Source organism: Protobothrops mucrosquamatus, unplaced genomic scaffold (assembly GCF_001527695.2).
Source record: "Protobothrops mucrosquamatus isolate PMUCROS unplaced genomic scaffold, P.Mucros_1.0 scaffold2955, whole genome shotgun sequence".
In the NCBI taxonomy this organism is placed as follows: Eukaryota; Metazoa; Chordata; class Lepidosauria; order Squamata; family Viperidae; genus Protobothrops; species Protobothrops mucrosquamatus.
In genome coordinates, this window is record NW_015388978.1 from 117915 (window position 1) to 133970 (window position 16056).

Here is a 16056-nt window from a genome sequence, read left to right on the forward strand (position 1 = left end):
TGCAAGCTGGAATAACCATGTCTTAAGGGCGCGGCGGAAGGAAGGGAGATCAGGGATCACCCTGATCTCTGGGGGTAGTTCATTCCAGAGGGTGGGAGCTCCCACAGAGAAGGCCCTCCCCCTTGGGGTCGCCAGTCGGCACTATCTGGCCGACGGCACCCTGAGGAGACCCACCCTGTGGGAGCGTACAGGCCGATGGGAGGTAATCTGCGGCAGAAGGCGGTCTCGAAGATATCCCGGTCCGATGCCATGGAGCGCCTTAAAGATGATGGTCAGCACCTTGAAGCGCACCTGGAAGGCCACCGGCAGCCAATGCAGCTCGCGCAGCAGCGGTGTTACATGGGAGCGACGAGTCCCTCCCAACACCGCCCGCGCAGCCGCATTTTGGACTAGCTGGAGCCTCCGGGTGCTCCTCAAGGGAAGCCCCATGTAGAGAGCGTTACAGTAGTCCAGGCGGGAGGTGACCAGGGCATGAGTGACTGTGCGCAAGGCGTCCCAGTCCAGAAAAGGTCGCAACTGGTGGATCAGGCGTACCTGATAAAAAGCCCCCCTGGTCACGGCCGCCAACTGGCATCATCCCCGTGTCGGGCGTGCAGTATCTGGGATCCCTGCCAAGGATGCGAGCTAGCAATCAGCATCCACCGCGTTCGCACAACCCATGTACCCGATTGGCGATTTAACGCTTTGTTAAAACAAGAGTTTGAATACGCTGAACCCCCCCCTCCCCAAAAGGACGAACCTCAGTACGGCACCATACTTTGGGCTGGTTTGTGCACATGCAACCACAGCATTAATGATCTTTATCCGACTTGTTGTGTGAATGCGACCGTGATGTAATTCTTGCTCACTTGGCAGAAACTCATTCAGATTTGGTCTCCTTCTTGGGCAGGGGTGTCAAACTGCCAGCCTGTGGGCTGGATGCTTCATAGCGAAACCGCACCCACCCCATTGCCGGCAATGGAAAAAAAGTCACAATACTTCGTGTCACGTCATGTAACATTGCGAGTTTGACACCCCTGTTTTGGGGGCTGGGTGAAAATGTAAACCTCCTGGCTACATTTCTCCACCCCACCCCTCCCACTAAGTAATACATTACATTTTCTCTCCTCTTTTCTCCTTTCTTTGTTAAGGGTAGCTCCCTCTTTAGTGACAGATTTTATCTTCCTGGGCTCCAAGATTACCACAGATGGGGACTGCAGCCAAGAAATTAAAAGACGCTTGCTCCTGGGGAAGAAAGCTATGGCAAATCTAGACAGCATACTAAAAAGCAGAGACGTTACCCTGCCAACAAAAGTGCATATAGTCAAGGCCATGGTTTTCCCAGTTGCAATGTATGACTGTGAAAGTTGGACCATAAGAAAGGCTGAGCGCCAAAGAATTGAGGCCTTTGAACTATGGTGACGGAGAAGACTCCTGCGAGTCCCCTGGACTGCAAGGCGATCAAACCGGTCAGTCCTAGAGGAGATCAACCCTGACTGCTCTTTAGAAGGCCAGATCCTGAAGTTGAAACTCAAGTACTTTGGCCACCTAATGAGAAGGAAGGACTCACTGGAGAAGAGCCTAATGCTGGGAAAGATTGAGGGCAATAGAAGAATGGGACGACAAAGAATGAGGTGGCTGGATGGAGTCACTGAAGCAGTAGGCGTGAGCTTAAATGGACTCCAGAAGATGGTAGAGGACAGGAAGGCCTGGAGGAACGTTGTCCATGCGGTCGCGATGGGTCGGACATGACTTTGCAACTAACAACAACAAAGCTCCCTTTTTTCTGGCAGTTTTTTTTTTTTTTTGCCTTCGAAAAGTGTTGATTCCTGACAACCTATCCAGGGGTAGGCAACATTGGCTCCTTTATGACTTTATGGACTTTGTTGGAATATTCATGAGCAGGAAGAGTCATGTGGTAACTCAGTCAGCCAATGTGAAGAAAGTGCTACTGAGTCTGTGCAAAAGGTTTGAGTTAGAAGCTGGGTTTCAGTCTCAGGTCTCAGGTCTGTCTCTGCTGTAAGAAGTCTACATTGTGCTATGTTGCTGTAAATAAGAATGTATGGTATTGTAAATATTTTTATATGAATATAAAGAAGTTTATTTGATTCAGCTAAATGCAGTCAACTGTGAGAGCTTCTGATTTATTTTCACCAATAGAGAAATTAAAATTCTCTAACAGACTTCAACTCCCAGAATTCCTGAGCCAGCCATGCTGAGGAGAAAGGGAGAGGTTTCCAAGCTGAGCCATGCTGGCTCAGGAATTCTGGGAGTTGAAGTCCACAAGTCATAAAAGAGCCAAGGTTGCCTACCCCTGTCCTAGCAGGTGCCTTAACCTCTACATCAAATGGTTCTCAGCAATTCTTTGGATCCTAATAAAGATCCTGTCTAACTGGGAACTGTGGTGGGGGCAGGGATGTCCTTGAAGTGTGGTCAAAAGAATCAAAATGGCGGCCTTGCCTTTCGAAACTTTGCCTTTTTTCAACAGAGGCTTTTCCATCTTCAAAGCCGATTAGCTTTTGATTTTTAAAGGCATCCCGTCTAACTCTCCTGTTGATGCAGGAAGGCAAGAGTGTCTCTGAGCGGCTACAGAGGGCATAGAAATTCCTTACAGAGGACTCAACCTGGAAAGGAGGAAGAACAGAAGGAACGTGTGAACCGAGGCAGTAGCCAGTGTGTGCAAATAAGAGGGCGCAGAAAGTGGGCCAAGATCTGGGCATGTGTGTTTGCACGGAACAAGACACTAGGCAGGGGTAAGGCAACCTTGGCTCTTTTATGACTTGTGGACTTCAACTCCCAGAATATCCCAGAATTCCTGAGCCAGTGCTGGCTTAGGAATTTTGGGAGCTGAAGAGTCATAAAAGAGCCAAGGTTGCCTACCCAGATAGATTGTGGTCTATAGAAAAAGGGGGATTCCTTCCTTGAGTGTCATCACTAGAATACAGACAACCGAACGGTCCAATAAACTGGCCCGAAGAAATCCCCAAAGAATTTATTGCTTCCATGTTGATTTAATAATCTATCAATGGACGGATATCTGCTCTCCAGCTCTTTCCTTTCCTCGCATTTGCGACGTCCTTCCTCAAGTCTTCCCCACCCCGCTTCCTCTCCCTCTCCCACCCTGCCTCTCCCCATTTTTCCTCGACCGCATTCCCGCATCGCTTTCACTTTTTGCCCAACTTAATTTTTTTTAAGCGGGACGAAGCTACACCGGTGGAGCAACCGCCTGCCCGGAGCCAGACTTCCCTGGAAGTCGCCCAACATCTCCCCGCCTCTCTCCGCCCGCGTCTGCCCGGGTTTGTTTTCTCCGACATTTTTACTTTCACTTTCGGCTTCCGAGAAAGCAGCTGCTTGTAGCGAAGCGCCGCGGCCGGGGTGGTTTCCAGAGCCCGGCCGGGCCGGGAGATGTGCCAAGACTCGCCTTCCGGCCCCCGCCGCCCGCGCCCTCCGTTCAGTTTGAGCCGGCTGCCGTCCGCGGAGGAGCTCTCTTAAATCCCTTTCTCGAGTCGCTCGCGCGGCACCTGCTTTCTCCCACCGGCTCCGCGCCGCGGCTCTGCGAACCGGGAAGCGCCGGGCGGCGGCTGGACTCCGCGAGAGAAGCGCCTCCAAGGGCCCGTAAGTCGGTTCTTAGCAAAGACCGCCCCTCCTTCCTTCCGCTTCGCTCCTCTCTCTCTCTCTCTCTCTCTCCGTTGCTCTCATTTTTTTTCTTTCCTTCCCTTTCTCGCCAGGGCTTCTTCCAGCACCGAGGCGCTGCTCGAGCGAATTTGCGGCAAGTTCCTTGGCCCGTCTAGAACCGGCGCGATGAAGCCGGGCATGTGGTCCTGGGTCGCCCTAGGGATGCTGCTGGATTTCCTGGCCCTCCACATGGCTTGGAGGTGGAGGCCCTCGCCCTCGGGGAACCCCCTGGCTTTCTTGTGGGCCGTCGCCGTGGGGCGCTGCGTGTCGCTCGCCCTCGCGGGGGGCACCCTCGCCCGCTCCGGAGAGGCCAAGCTTCCCTGGAAGCTGTTGCTGCAAGGCGCCTTGGTCCTCTCCTTCCAGATGCCCGGCTACGTTAGCCTGCAGTACCTCTACCAGCCGGAAGGGGGCGCCCTGGAGCTGGCCTACAGCTGGGGCAGGAGCGAGGTCCTTGCCCTCAACTACCTGGGGTTGGGGTTGGGGATGCTGCTGTTCCATCTCCTCCTCCCTTCGGGGGCCACAGGAACGGAAAAGAGGACTTCGGCCTCCTTTGGGCGCCTCATCGCCTGCCTGAGGCCAGAGGTGCTGCGGTTTGTGGCCATAACGGGGCTTATGGTGATCTCCTGCATGGGTAAGTTGGACCTGTGGAGGGGGCCGATGTGATCCTTCCCCTCACCCTCACAATCAACATAGAGTTTCAACAATACCTCTTATGTAGAGAGTCCTTGAATTACAGCAGGGGTAGGCAACCTTGGCTCTTTTATGACTCGTGGACTTCAACTCCCAGAATGCCTGAGCCAGCCAACGTTGGCTGGCTCAGGAATTCTGGGAGTTGAAGTCCACGAGTCATAAAAGAGCCAAGGTTGCCTACCCCTGGGTTACACCTATTCATTTGGCGAACATTTGAAGTTGCAAATAGCACTGAAAAAAGTGACTTAGCAGCCGGTCCTCGCACTTGCGACCGTCGCGACACCCCCTATAGTCACAAAGTCAAAATTGGGGTGCTTGTCAACCAGTGCCTGTGGGTGCTTGTGGGTGCTTCATCACTAGAAGTTTTTAAGAAGAGACTGGGCAGCCACGTCTGAAATGGTATAGAGCAGGGGTAGGCAACCTTGGCTCTTTTATGACTCGTGGACTTCAACTCCCAGAATTCCTGAGCCAGCCATGCTGAGGGGAAAGGGAGAGGTTTCCAAGCTGAGTCATGCTGGCTCAGGAATTCTGGGAGTTGAAGTCCACGAGTCATAAAAGAGCCAGGGTTACCTACCCCTGGTATAGGGTCTCCTGTTTGAGCAGGGGGGCTGGACAAGGACCTCCAAGGTCCCTTCCAGCTCTGTGCTGATTGTGATTCTGATTGTGATTCAGTCTGTATTAACAGTGATTGAAGCATCCTGGGGTCATTTGATCATTTATAACCTTCCCAGCCAGCAAAGTCAATAGCAGAAAGTCAAAGTCAATAGCAGAAGCAGGCCAGTAAAATCTGGTGTGACTCATTTAACTCATTTAACCACACCTTGCTTAAAAATGAAAATTCTGGTCCCTGTTGTGCTTGTAAGTCAAGGACTACCTGTGTTAAGAATTTGTTGCAGGAAGAGTCAAAAAAAGTCAAAATGGCGGCAAGCAATATATGATCAGAGTCTTGCCCTCTCCTTATTTATTTATTTCTTTTTAAGAAAATTTTATTGATTTTCTGGTTTTACATTTAAATATTTAAAAAGCAACGTGGCAGATGGGTTAATTGATAATTGATAATTCAATTACAAGTATCTTTAGTACAGATCTCAAACTATTACATTAAATATTTCCTCTCTTTTCCCCTTAGTATTTACTGTCTCATGTTTAAACTAATACAATTCTTATTATATTGATTAAATAAAAATAACTTTCTTTTATCAATATTTTTAGTTTATACATATCCTAGTTATTTTAACATTCATTCTTTATAGACAATATCCTAATTAGTTTTTCCCGATTTTTAGTTTCCCATTTATATTTAAATTTAACATTTAGTATTTATAATTTCCAAGTTTTAAATAACCCCAATTCCCTTTATCTCCTTTCTTCTGTTGATATTTAGGAATGTCTAAGAGTTGTGGGAAAATTGAAATGGGTTCTTTCAAAAAAGGGGGGGGCAGAGAGTTAATGGAGTCTGAGGTGAAGGTGGAGGTGTCCTATTGTTGTGGCTTTTTAGGCCCTCGTCTTGATTTTTTTCCCCCGTACTATAATGGATTTTGAATTTCTTTCATTTTTATTTTGGTTGCCTAGGGCAGAGGTCCCCAACCTTTTGGGCACCAGGGACCAGTTATGTGGAGAGAGTTTTTCCCGTGGACCGGAGGGGGTGTGATTTTGTGTGCTGCCTGCATCCTGCGGATGGGGCTTTGCTTGTTTGTGTTGGCCCAGTTGCTGGCATGCCGCGGCCCAATACCGGTCCATAGACCGGGGGTGGGGGACCCCCCGGCCTAGGGACATGAGCAGCCATATAAACGTGGCTTCATAAATAAGTAAATAAAATTTAGAAGTGGGATTTGGGAGAGAAAAGAAACAGCAAATTCCTACAGTCCTACTCGGAAGTAGCAAGCATATAAAAATTATTGCCCTGGCTCTCGGCAGAAATATCTCATCAAAATGAGAAAAACATTGATGCCTCGTTGCAGCCCAAGCCCTGCCCCTTTCGCTCATGCACGTGATGTCATCGTGCACCTACTTCCGTTGTGATAATGCAATGTTACTTTTAGGCCTTGCTTAACAACTGGCCACTTAATAACAGAATAACAGAGTTGGAAGAGGCCGTGGAGATCTTCTAATCCAGGGATCCCCAACCCCCGGTCCATGGACCAGTACCGGGCCATGGCATCCCAGAAACCGGGCCGCACAAAGAAGTGAAGCCCCACCGGCGGGATGCAGGCAGCATACAAAACCATGCTCCCTCCTGTCTTCAGAAAAACCTCTTTCCACCAACACGTCCCTGGTGCCCAAAAGGTTGAGGGGGGGCACTGTATCTAGTCCAACCCCCTGTTCAAGCAGGACACCCTATACCAGGGTGTCAAACTGCTGCCCCGCAGGCTGGTTGCATCATACGGAGGCCACGCCCATCTCAGCTCCGACAATGCAAAAAAGTCACAATATTTCGTGACACGTCACGTGATGCGGTGAGTTTGACACCCGTGCCCTATGCCATTTCAGACAAATGGTGGTCCAATCTCTTCTTTAAAAACTCCAGTGTTGGAGCACCCACAACTTCTGGAGGCAAGTTGTTCATGACTGTTTGAAGTTATGACAGGCTCCCCCCAAATTATTCACAACCCATCCTGGAAAGTTACGATTGCCACCCGCGCACATGTGCACAGCCACACGACCGCATTTCAAGCGGTTGGCAACAAGCTTGCATTTACCTTGTTTCCCCGAAAATGACCCAAACAGAAAATAAGCCCTAGCATGATTTTTCAGGATGCTCGTAATATAAGTCCCACCCCCAAAATAAACCCCAGTTAAGATCGTCAGCCAGATGGACGCATTTAGTACCATATTTCCCTGAATATAAACCCTAACCGGAAAATAAGCCCTAATGCGTCTTTTGGAGCAAAAATTAATATAAGACCCAGACTTATTTGCGGGGAAACATGGGTACAACTGAATGCAGCATCCCATAGTCACATGTTTGTCATTTGCTATGTATTTTGCAGTTTGGGGGCAAAAAAACCTCCCATTACATATGCTAGATTTCTACAACCACACGGTTCATTTAATAACCACACGATTCACTTAATCATCATCATCAAAAATTGTCATGAAATCGAGAGGTCACATGATGACCCATCTAACGATCATGACTCGTGACCAAAATTCCTGGCTGAATTGTAGCGGTAAGTTTAGTATTTAATTCCTCCCCTCCGCTCTGTTTATCCTACGTGGGGATTTCCGAACATATGGAGGCAACTGTTCCCGGAATCCATAGCTGTTTACTTGTTTATTTTATGGAGGACTTTAATCCAAAGCTCCAATAAAAAACAGCCAGAGAGAGTCGTGGCTGCGGAACTGGTTCCTACAATCGTGCAAAGTTAAGATAAAGATAATAGAAAATCGTTTTTCTCTTTTTGCACTATGGAACGTGGGAATCCACAAAAACACGCCGTGATGGTGTGATCATTTTTTTTTACTTTTTTAAAACCACATTTTACATACATCCCTGCGCATAAAGGTAGTCCTTGACTTACGACCACAATTGAGTCCAAAATTTCTGTTGTTAAGTGAGACATTTGTTAAGTGAGTTTTGCCTCCTTTTACGACATTTCTTGCAGTTGTTAAGTTAGAAACCAGGTTGTTAAAATGAATCTTGTTTCCCCATTGACTTTGCTGGTTAGAAGGCTGCAAAAGGGGATCAAGGAGGACCGTGGGGGTGCTGTCAAAGCTGTAACTAAAAAATGGTTCGTAAATCAGGGTTTTTTTTAGTGCTGTTGTAACTTTGAACGGGTCACTAAGTGAACCCTTGCAAATCGAGGAACCGTCCGTATATGCACAAACTTGAAATAATGGTATTCGAAAGATAGCTTTTGTTGTGTCGAATGGGGGAAATGGTGCTTTTTTAGGCGTAGCAAAACCAAAAATTCTTTTTTTAAAGTTTTATTGATTTTCTAATTTTACATTTAAGTAGTAATAGTAATAGTAGTAGTAGTAGTAGTAGTAATAATAATAATAATAATAGGCGCCTTGGGTGCAATCCCAAAACAACTGGGGCACCACTTGAACACCATTGGCATTGACAAATTCACCATTAGTCAATTGCAAAAGTCGGCCTTACTAGGAACTGCTTCCATCCTGCGACAATATCTGTAATACCATCAAACATCCACGTCTGCCTATCCCAGGTCCTGGGTAAGGACTCAATAGGTAGCCCAAAATGCCAAATCCAGTCTGAACATCTGGCTGACTGTGCGATGATAATAGTAATAATAATAATAATAATAATAATAATAATAATAATAATAATAATAATAATAATAATAATAATAATAATAATAATAATAAGTGGGAAGGGACCTTGGAGGTCATCTGGTCCAACCCCCTGCTCAAGCAGGAAACCCTATACCATTTCAGACAAATGACTGTCCCGTCTCTTCTTAAAAACTTCCAGTGTTGGAACATTCACCGCTTCTGGAGGCAGGTTGTTCCACTGATTAATTGTTCTAACTGTCAGGAAGTTTCTCCTTAGTTCTAAGTTGCTTCTCTCCTTGATCAGTTTCCATCCGTTGCTTCTTGTCCTGCCTTCAGGTGTTTTGGAGAAGAGCTTCACTCCATCGATAATACAATAACATACAAGTATCTTTAGTGCAACTCTCAAGCTGTTACATTAAATTTTTCCTCTCTTTTCCCCTTAGTATTTACTGTCTCCTATTTAAACTAATACAATTCTGATTAAGTCGATTAGATAAAAATGACATTCTTACATTTATCAATAATTTTTGGCTTATACATATCCTTATTATTTTAACATTCAGTCTTTATAGACAATCAGTGTCCTAATTAGTTTTCCCCAGTTTTTAATTTCCCGCTAATATTTAACTTAACATTTAATATTTCTAGTTTCCAAGTTTTAAGTAACCAAAATTCCCATTATCACAATACATCACAAAATCTAATATTCAGAATACACATCTTATCTATTTGAACATACTGTATTCTATTTCTCACCATCTTACCTCAGCTAATTAATAATACGATATAACATTCTTATTTTCTATTAATTTCCAAACGTCTTGAATTGAGTAAGCAAATTACTCTCCCTTCAGCATCAAATTCTTCCTCTCTTTTTCTCTTAATATCTATTATCTCATGTTTAAGCTAATGCAGTTTTTATTATATCAGCTAAGTAAAAACCTGTTTATTATATTTATCGATATATTTTTAGCTTAAGTATATCTTCATTAGCTTTACATTTAACCTTTATAAACAAATCGATATTCGAATTTAACTTTTAATATTCATACTTCCAAATTTCAAAATAAGTTTTCTTTATCTCCAGTTCATAACGAAATCTAGTGTTCAAAGTACCTATGGAAAATTAGAACACACGGCAGAAATCACTCAAGGACACTTCTAACGGGTGTCCTTTTGTCGCTGACTTGCAATCTTGTATGTTTGTAACGTGCCCTTTGCTATTTCTGACCTCATTCTCATTCGAGAATAGACTCAGGAAAAATGCTGGGGCATGCTTGTATAGACAGGCCTCGTTTCCACATTCCAAGGCACGGATGGTTGAAACGCAGCCAGAAACTTTGGGAACAGTAAAAGCAATTTGCTAAAATGGCTCTTGCGGAAAACGAGGACTTTATGAAGAATAATCCGGGTTTTGTAAAGCAAAAGAACTTTCCTACCGGGTGACTTCACTTCAGTGCTTCTCTTCTCCGCTTTCTTTCAGAAAAGCCGTTTTAGTCAGCTGCCCTCACAGCGTCTTGTTTTAATTTTTCTGTTACTCCTCATTTCCTCCGAATTTGTCAATTCAAAAATGGACAGATGTCCTCTAATTGCGGGCATTTTTCCTGTATCGCATTACTTCTGAACGGTTTGCACAGAGTTGAGTTATTTCCGATTTCCTTTTTATTTTCAACTGGAGTTTTGGGAATGTCATTTTGGATGTCTCTAGGCCAGGCCTCCAATTTTTTTTAAAAAAAAATTTCTTTCAAAGTAACAATTGTAAGCATCCACGGGGGGAGGGGGGGAATGGGATTTTTAACCGGGATTTATTTCTGCTTTTGTTGGGAAAAAGAAAAGAAATGGGATTTTAGTTTGAGCAAAATAAATTAATTAAAAATAGCAGTAAAAATGTCCAAGTATCCATATCAGGCTGGCAGGAATTTACTTACGTGGTGCGCATTTCAAAAAAGTATTTTTAAAATGCTTTGAAGCTCATAATGTGAGATGAAGCTAGCAGAATTTTGTTATTAATTAAAGCAGCCTGTTACTTTTGACCCTGTTACTGCATAACACTGAACGCCATAGTATAGTTGTTTTCAGCAGTCCACACAATTCATTCCTTAGTCTTTGCTTAATATTGTCTTCATTTGGGATTGCTGGTTTTTTTTTAATACTGTGTGGGTTGTTTATTCCGTTTAAGGGAATCAATAATATATATATCTCTCTTCCCCGCCCCTCTCTTAAACTGAGAATCACTGGTCTACAGGTTCCTGAATCTACTACCCTCCCCTTCTCTAAAACCCCTCTTTCTTTCTTTCTTTCTTTCTTTCTTTCTTTCTTTCTTTCTTTCTTTCTTTCTTTCTTTCTTTCTTTCTTTCTTTCCTTCCTTCCTTCCTTCCTTCCTTCCTTCCTTCCTTCCTTCCTTTTTTCTTTCTTTCTTCCTCCCAACTTTCTTTTCTTCCTCCCTCCCTCCCTCCCTCCCTCCCTCCCTCCCTCTCTCTCTCTCTCTCTCTCTCTCTGTGTGTGTCTGTCTCTGTCTCTCTTTGTCTCTCTCTGTGTGTCTCTCTTCTCTCTCTCTCTTCTCTCTCTCTCTCACACACATATACACAATCACTCAATCTCTCTCAATCTCTGTCTTTCAGGGGAGATGGCAGTTCCATATTATACCGGGAAAGTGACGGACTTGCTCATAAGCAAGAAAGGAGCCTCGGCCTTCAAGGATGCTCTTTACATGATGACTTTTTTCACTCTGGCCAGGTATAATTTGTTGGGTTTTTTTTCAATGCAAATTTGCACCAAACTATTTCTGCCCATTTCTAACCAGTGCGCAAATCAACCTGTGGTACGGTTGGAATCAGCAAATTTTGCAATGCATTTTAGTCACAATAGCAGGGAAAAGTTGGATCACAAACGAGTACATTTGGAAATGCTTCGTGTGTGTGTGTGCGTGTGTGCGTGCGTGCGTGCGTGCGTGCGTGTGTGTGTCTAGAGAGAGAGAAAAAAATGGGAACAGTTTATCAATGGGCTACCCCATTAGACCAGGCAGAGAAGGCATACTATGGATACCGTCTTCCAGGGACTTAATGCTTTATTTATTTAATTTAGTTATTAAATTTATATGCTGCCCATCTCGCTATTTAAAGTGACTCTGGATGCCTTACAATGCCGATGAACAATGTCCACCAGACAACCGGACTTCAGCTTCCTGAATTCTGCAGTCAGCAAGGTGGCAGGGAAATTCTGGGACTGGAAGTTCACCCGTCTTAAAGTTGCTGAGTTTGAGAAACACAGCTCTAAATTTCGTTTCTAAGGAGGCTCCAATCCCTTCTACTGATCGTGGGCATCTTATAACACAACATCCTTTGTTATACCCATAAATCGACTCCTTTCACCCAAAGGACAGCAATTGGCTTTGTGTGATCTGTCTCCTTCCCCTCCAGGGTAATTAGGCAGTTTCAGCTTGGCTCCTTCTGCTGTGTAAATTCAAAATTCATCGCAGTGATTATTATCTCAGGGTAAATATTATTTGCCCGCCTCCACATTGTATATTGAGAGAGATTTGAATTCGCGAGCTAATTGGAGCAGATTGGACTTATATTGGTCTGATATACATAACTGAATGAAAGCTCTAATGTAGTTTTGCGTTTTGAGTCCTGGGTTTAAAATGAAGACAGCTTTTTTCACCCTTTATATATAATACTTGAGTATTATTTGAAGTTTAGTCAAGGCCATGGTTTTCCCAGTTGCAATGTATGGCTGTGAAAGTTGGACCATAAGAAAGGCTGAGCGCCAAAGAAGTGAAGACTTTGAACTATGGTGCTGGAGAAGACTCCTGCGAGTCCCCTGGACTGCAAGGCGATCAAATCGGTCAGTCCTAGAGGAGATCAACCCTGACTGCTCTTTAGAAGGCCAGATCCTGAAGTTGAAACTCAAGTACTTTGGCCACCTAATGAGAAGGAAGGACTCACTGGAGAAGAGTCTAATGCTGGGAAAGATTGAAGGCAATAGAAGAAGGGGACGACAGATAATGAGGTGGCTGGATGGAGTCACCGAAGCAGTAGGAGTGAACTTATATGGACTCCAGAAGATGGTAGAAGACAGGAAGGCCTAGAGGAATGTTGTCCATGGGGTCGCGATGGGTTGGACATGACTTCACAACTAACAATAACAACAACAATTGTTTAAAGTTAGTAAAATATCCAAACTAGAGAAAGTATTTTCTCCCTTTAGGGTTAAAAAAAAATGAAATAATAGCAGATTCTCTTCATATGAATTATGATAAAGATGAATGAGTTAACAGAAGCATATATTATTCTCCACAGCAAAGAGAAGCAGAGATGGTCAAATTGATTCTTTTATCCAAGGAAGAGAATATATCTAACCCTGTTTCTATTTTGAAATTGCTTCCGGATTTTGCGCTTGGAATTTAAAAAAAATACATGAAACTTTGATTTTGTTTTTCCTAATGAGATAGGTTTATTTTTATAGAAGTGGCTTGTACAGGCTGTTGTATAAAAATAAAAAAGTTGCGGTTGTAACGTTGCTATCTTCTCCTGTGCTAAAGAGAGTCGGACGTTGGTGCCTTTTTCTCGTCTTTTCCCTCTTTACACCATTTTTTTCCTTCTCCTCCTCCTAGTTTTCTATTATTTTTTTGAATTTCTCTTTGTATTTTATATTTTGATGAACCAATAAAACCACGACAGATTAAAAGAACATTTATCCTGAGGTAACGATCCCTGTGATAAATTTTGAATTTTGCGAAGTTTTGCAAAAAAACGGTGACCCTGGGATTGCCAAAAAAAAAAAAAAAGGGAAACCAAGGCTGTCGGTCTCTTGACCGCAGCAGGGGATGAAATGTGTAATGGGGAGGGGGGGAGATAGGGGAAAAGAGGTGAAAGGTGAAGCAGGTAGGAGAAAAGAATGGAGAGAGCTAAAGATGGAGTCATGATAGGTAACGGTTTTTCTGATTCCTCTCAGTGCTACAACAGAGTTTCTCTGCGACTTCCTGTACAATACGGTTATGAACCGATTTCACACCCGCTTCCAGGGCTCCGTCTTCCGGTCTGTCCTGCGCCAGGAGATCGGCTTTTTCAGCACTAACCGAACAGGTAGAGAATCCGCAATTCCCTTCATTGTTTCTCTACTTAGGACAGGGGTTGGCAACCTTGGCTCTTTTATGACTCGTGGACTTCAACGCCCAGAATTCCTAAGCCAGCTAGGCAACCTTGGCTCTTTTATGACTCGTGGACTTCAACTCCCAGAATTCTGGGAGTTGACGTCCACGAGTCATAAAAGAGCCAAGGTTGCCAACCCCTGACTTAGGAGCTGCCTTTCTGGTCCAACACTCCCCAGGCTGCAAGCCAAAAATACAGGAATAAAAATGCTATCCCCTGTAACACTTCAGTAAATAATTTAAAGATACTGTGTGTTATGATAAAGTTCAGCTGCTCTAGCTGTGAGTCAGGGCATAGATCTCTTTCAAAAGCAATTTGGAAGAAAAGGATTTTGCACATGTAACCGCTTTGAAGAATATCAGAAGCTGCTTTGTATCCCTTTTTTTCCATTTTTTAAAAAAACTTTTTATTTCTTTCCTTGCCTTTTTGCTTTCCCTTTGCTTTCTTTTTCTTTTTTTCTCCTCTATTAGTTTGTATAAGTTTTTGTCTTCCTTTTTAAGCTTTAGTAGTAACATATTTTTAAAAGTACATTTTAAAAATCCTTTTAAAAACGATACTCAGTGTTATACAGATCTTGCACGAAGGGGAATTAGGGAAAAAATTACTCCTCCCACTTCTACTACAGAGAGAACTGTATAAACTGCTTCCACTACCTGATTAATTAAAGTCTGAGCACTTGCAAGAAAAAAAGAAGGAGAGAGAGACGGAGAGGCAAACAGAGAGAGAGAGAGAGAGAGAGAAGAAAGAGAAAGAAAGAGAGAGAGAGAGAGAGAGAGAGAGAGAAAGAAAGAAAGAAAGAAAGAAAGAAAGAAAGAGAAGAAAGAAAGAGGGAGGGAGGGAGGGAGAAGAAAGAAAAAGAAAAAGAAAGAATGAAAGGAAGGAAGGAAGAAGAGGGAGGGAGGAAAGAAGGAAGAAAAAGAAAAAAGGGAGGGAGAGAGGGAGGAAGAAAAAGAAAAAAGGAGGGAGGGAGTACAAAAAGAGAAAGAAAAGAGAAAGAAAGGGAAGAAAGAAAGGGAGGAAGAAAAGAAAGTTGGGAGAAAGAAAGAAGAAAGAAAAAAAGGAAGGAAGGAAGGAAGGATTTAGAGAAGGGGAGGGTAGTAGATTCAGGAAACTGTCACATCTGGAAGTCTGTTCTAGGCCTTGGAGGCCTAAAGGAGGCCTCCTAGGCCTAGAACAGCCCACAGGAAGTGCGTTGATGTCACTTCCAGAAGCCCGTTCTAGGCCTCTGAGGCCCAGGCCTGCATTCATGCAGAGAACCGGATGTTAATGTATTTGAATCCCACCACTGGTCGAGTGATCTCTCCATCCTCAAAGTTGGTTCAGAAGACGGGGCGGTCAGTCCCACAGATGGATACCAAAAGAACAGGGGAGGCAAAGGCCGCAGCTAGTGCGGGCCTCCCCCAATTGACATCTTTTCCGATGGGCTTGTCCTGCTTGGCCTTCTCCTCAGGTGACATCACTTCCCACATCTCGTCCGGCATCGATGCCATGAGCGAAGCCCTCTCGAACGATCTCAGCCTTTTGATGTGGTACCTGCTCCGAGGCGTCTGCTACTACGCCATGATGCTATGGATCTCTGTGCCTTTGACTTTCTTTGTCACCGTAGCCCTGCTCTTCATCCTGCTGTTGCCGAAGCTCACAGGGAGCTACTACCAGGTGACCAAAGGGTGGGATGGTTCAAAGGTCCCTTCCAGCCCCGCTCGAGGGGTACTGTGGGGGAGAGGCCCAAGGGCCATTTCCCCAGAGGCCACTGAGGAGAAATATTGCTTATTTCTTTTCTTTTTTTAAAAAAAAATCTATTTTGTTGATTTTTTTGGAATAACAATCTTTAGTACTTAGTAAACAACTTGTTGTCTATATTTAACAACAAGCAATAATAATTAATTTCTTATGATTTCATAATCAACATACTAATTAGGAATACATTTCCTCGATCTTCTCTTGTTCCAATAGCGTTCTGCTAATAATAATAATAATTAATAATAATAATAATAATAAAGTTGGAAGGGACCTTGGAGGTCATCTAGTCCAACCCCCTGCTCAGGCAGGAAACCCCATACCATTTCAGACAAATGGCCGTCCAGTCTCTTCTTAACAACTTCCAGTGTTGGAGCATTCACTGCTTCTGGAGGCAGGTTGTTCCACTGGTTAATTGTTCTAACTGTCAGGAAGTTTCTCCTTAGTTCTAGGTTGCTTCTCTCCTTGATTAGTTTCCATCCGTTGCTTCTTGTCCTGCCTTCAGGCGCCTTGGAAAATAGCTTGACTCCCTCTTCTTTGTGGCAGCCCCTGAGATACTGGAACACTGCTATCATGTCCCCCC

The 16056-nt window shown here is 44.2% G+C and overlaps 1 protein-coding gene across 1 annotated transcript in view; it reads left to right on the forward strand.

The window, feature by feature from the left end:
- Nucleotides 1-3780: 3780 nt before the first annotated feature.
- The window catches only part of TAP1 (transporter 1, ATP binding cassette subfamily B member), a gene marked incomplete at its 3' end in the record, with an annotated part of 20948 nt that continues 8672 nt past the window's right edge, over nucleotides 3781-16056 (forward strand). The window contains exons 1-4 of the mRNA XM_015826094.1: nucleotides 3781-4285; nucleotides 11205-11319; nucleotides 13540-13670; nucleotides 15187-15392. Coding sequence (XP_015681580.1) covers nucleotides 3781-4285; nucleotides 11205-11319; nucleotides 13540-13670; nucleotides 15187-15392 — 957 coding nt within the window. The remainder of the gene's footprint in view (nucleotides 4286-11204; nucleotides 11320-13539; nucleotides 13671-15186; nucleotides 15393-16056) is intronic.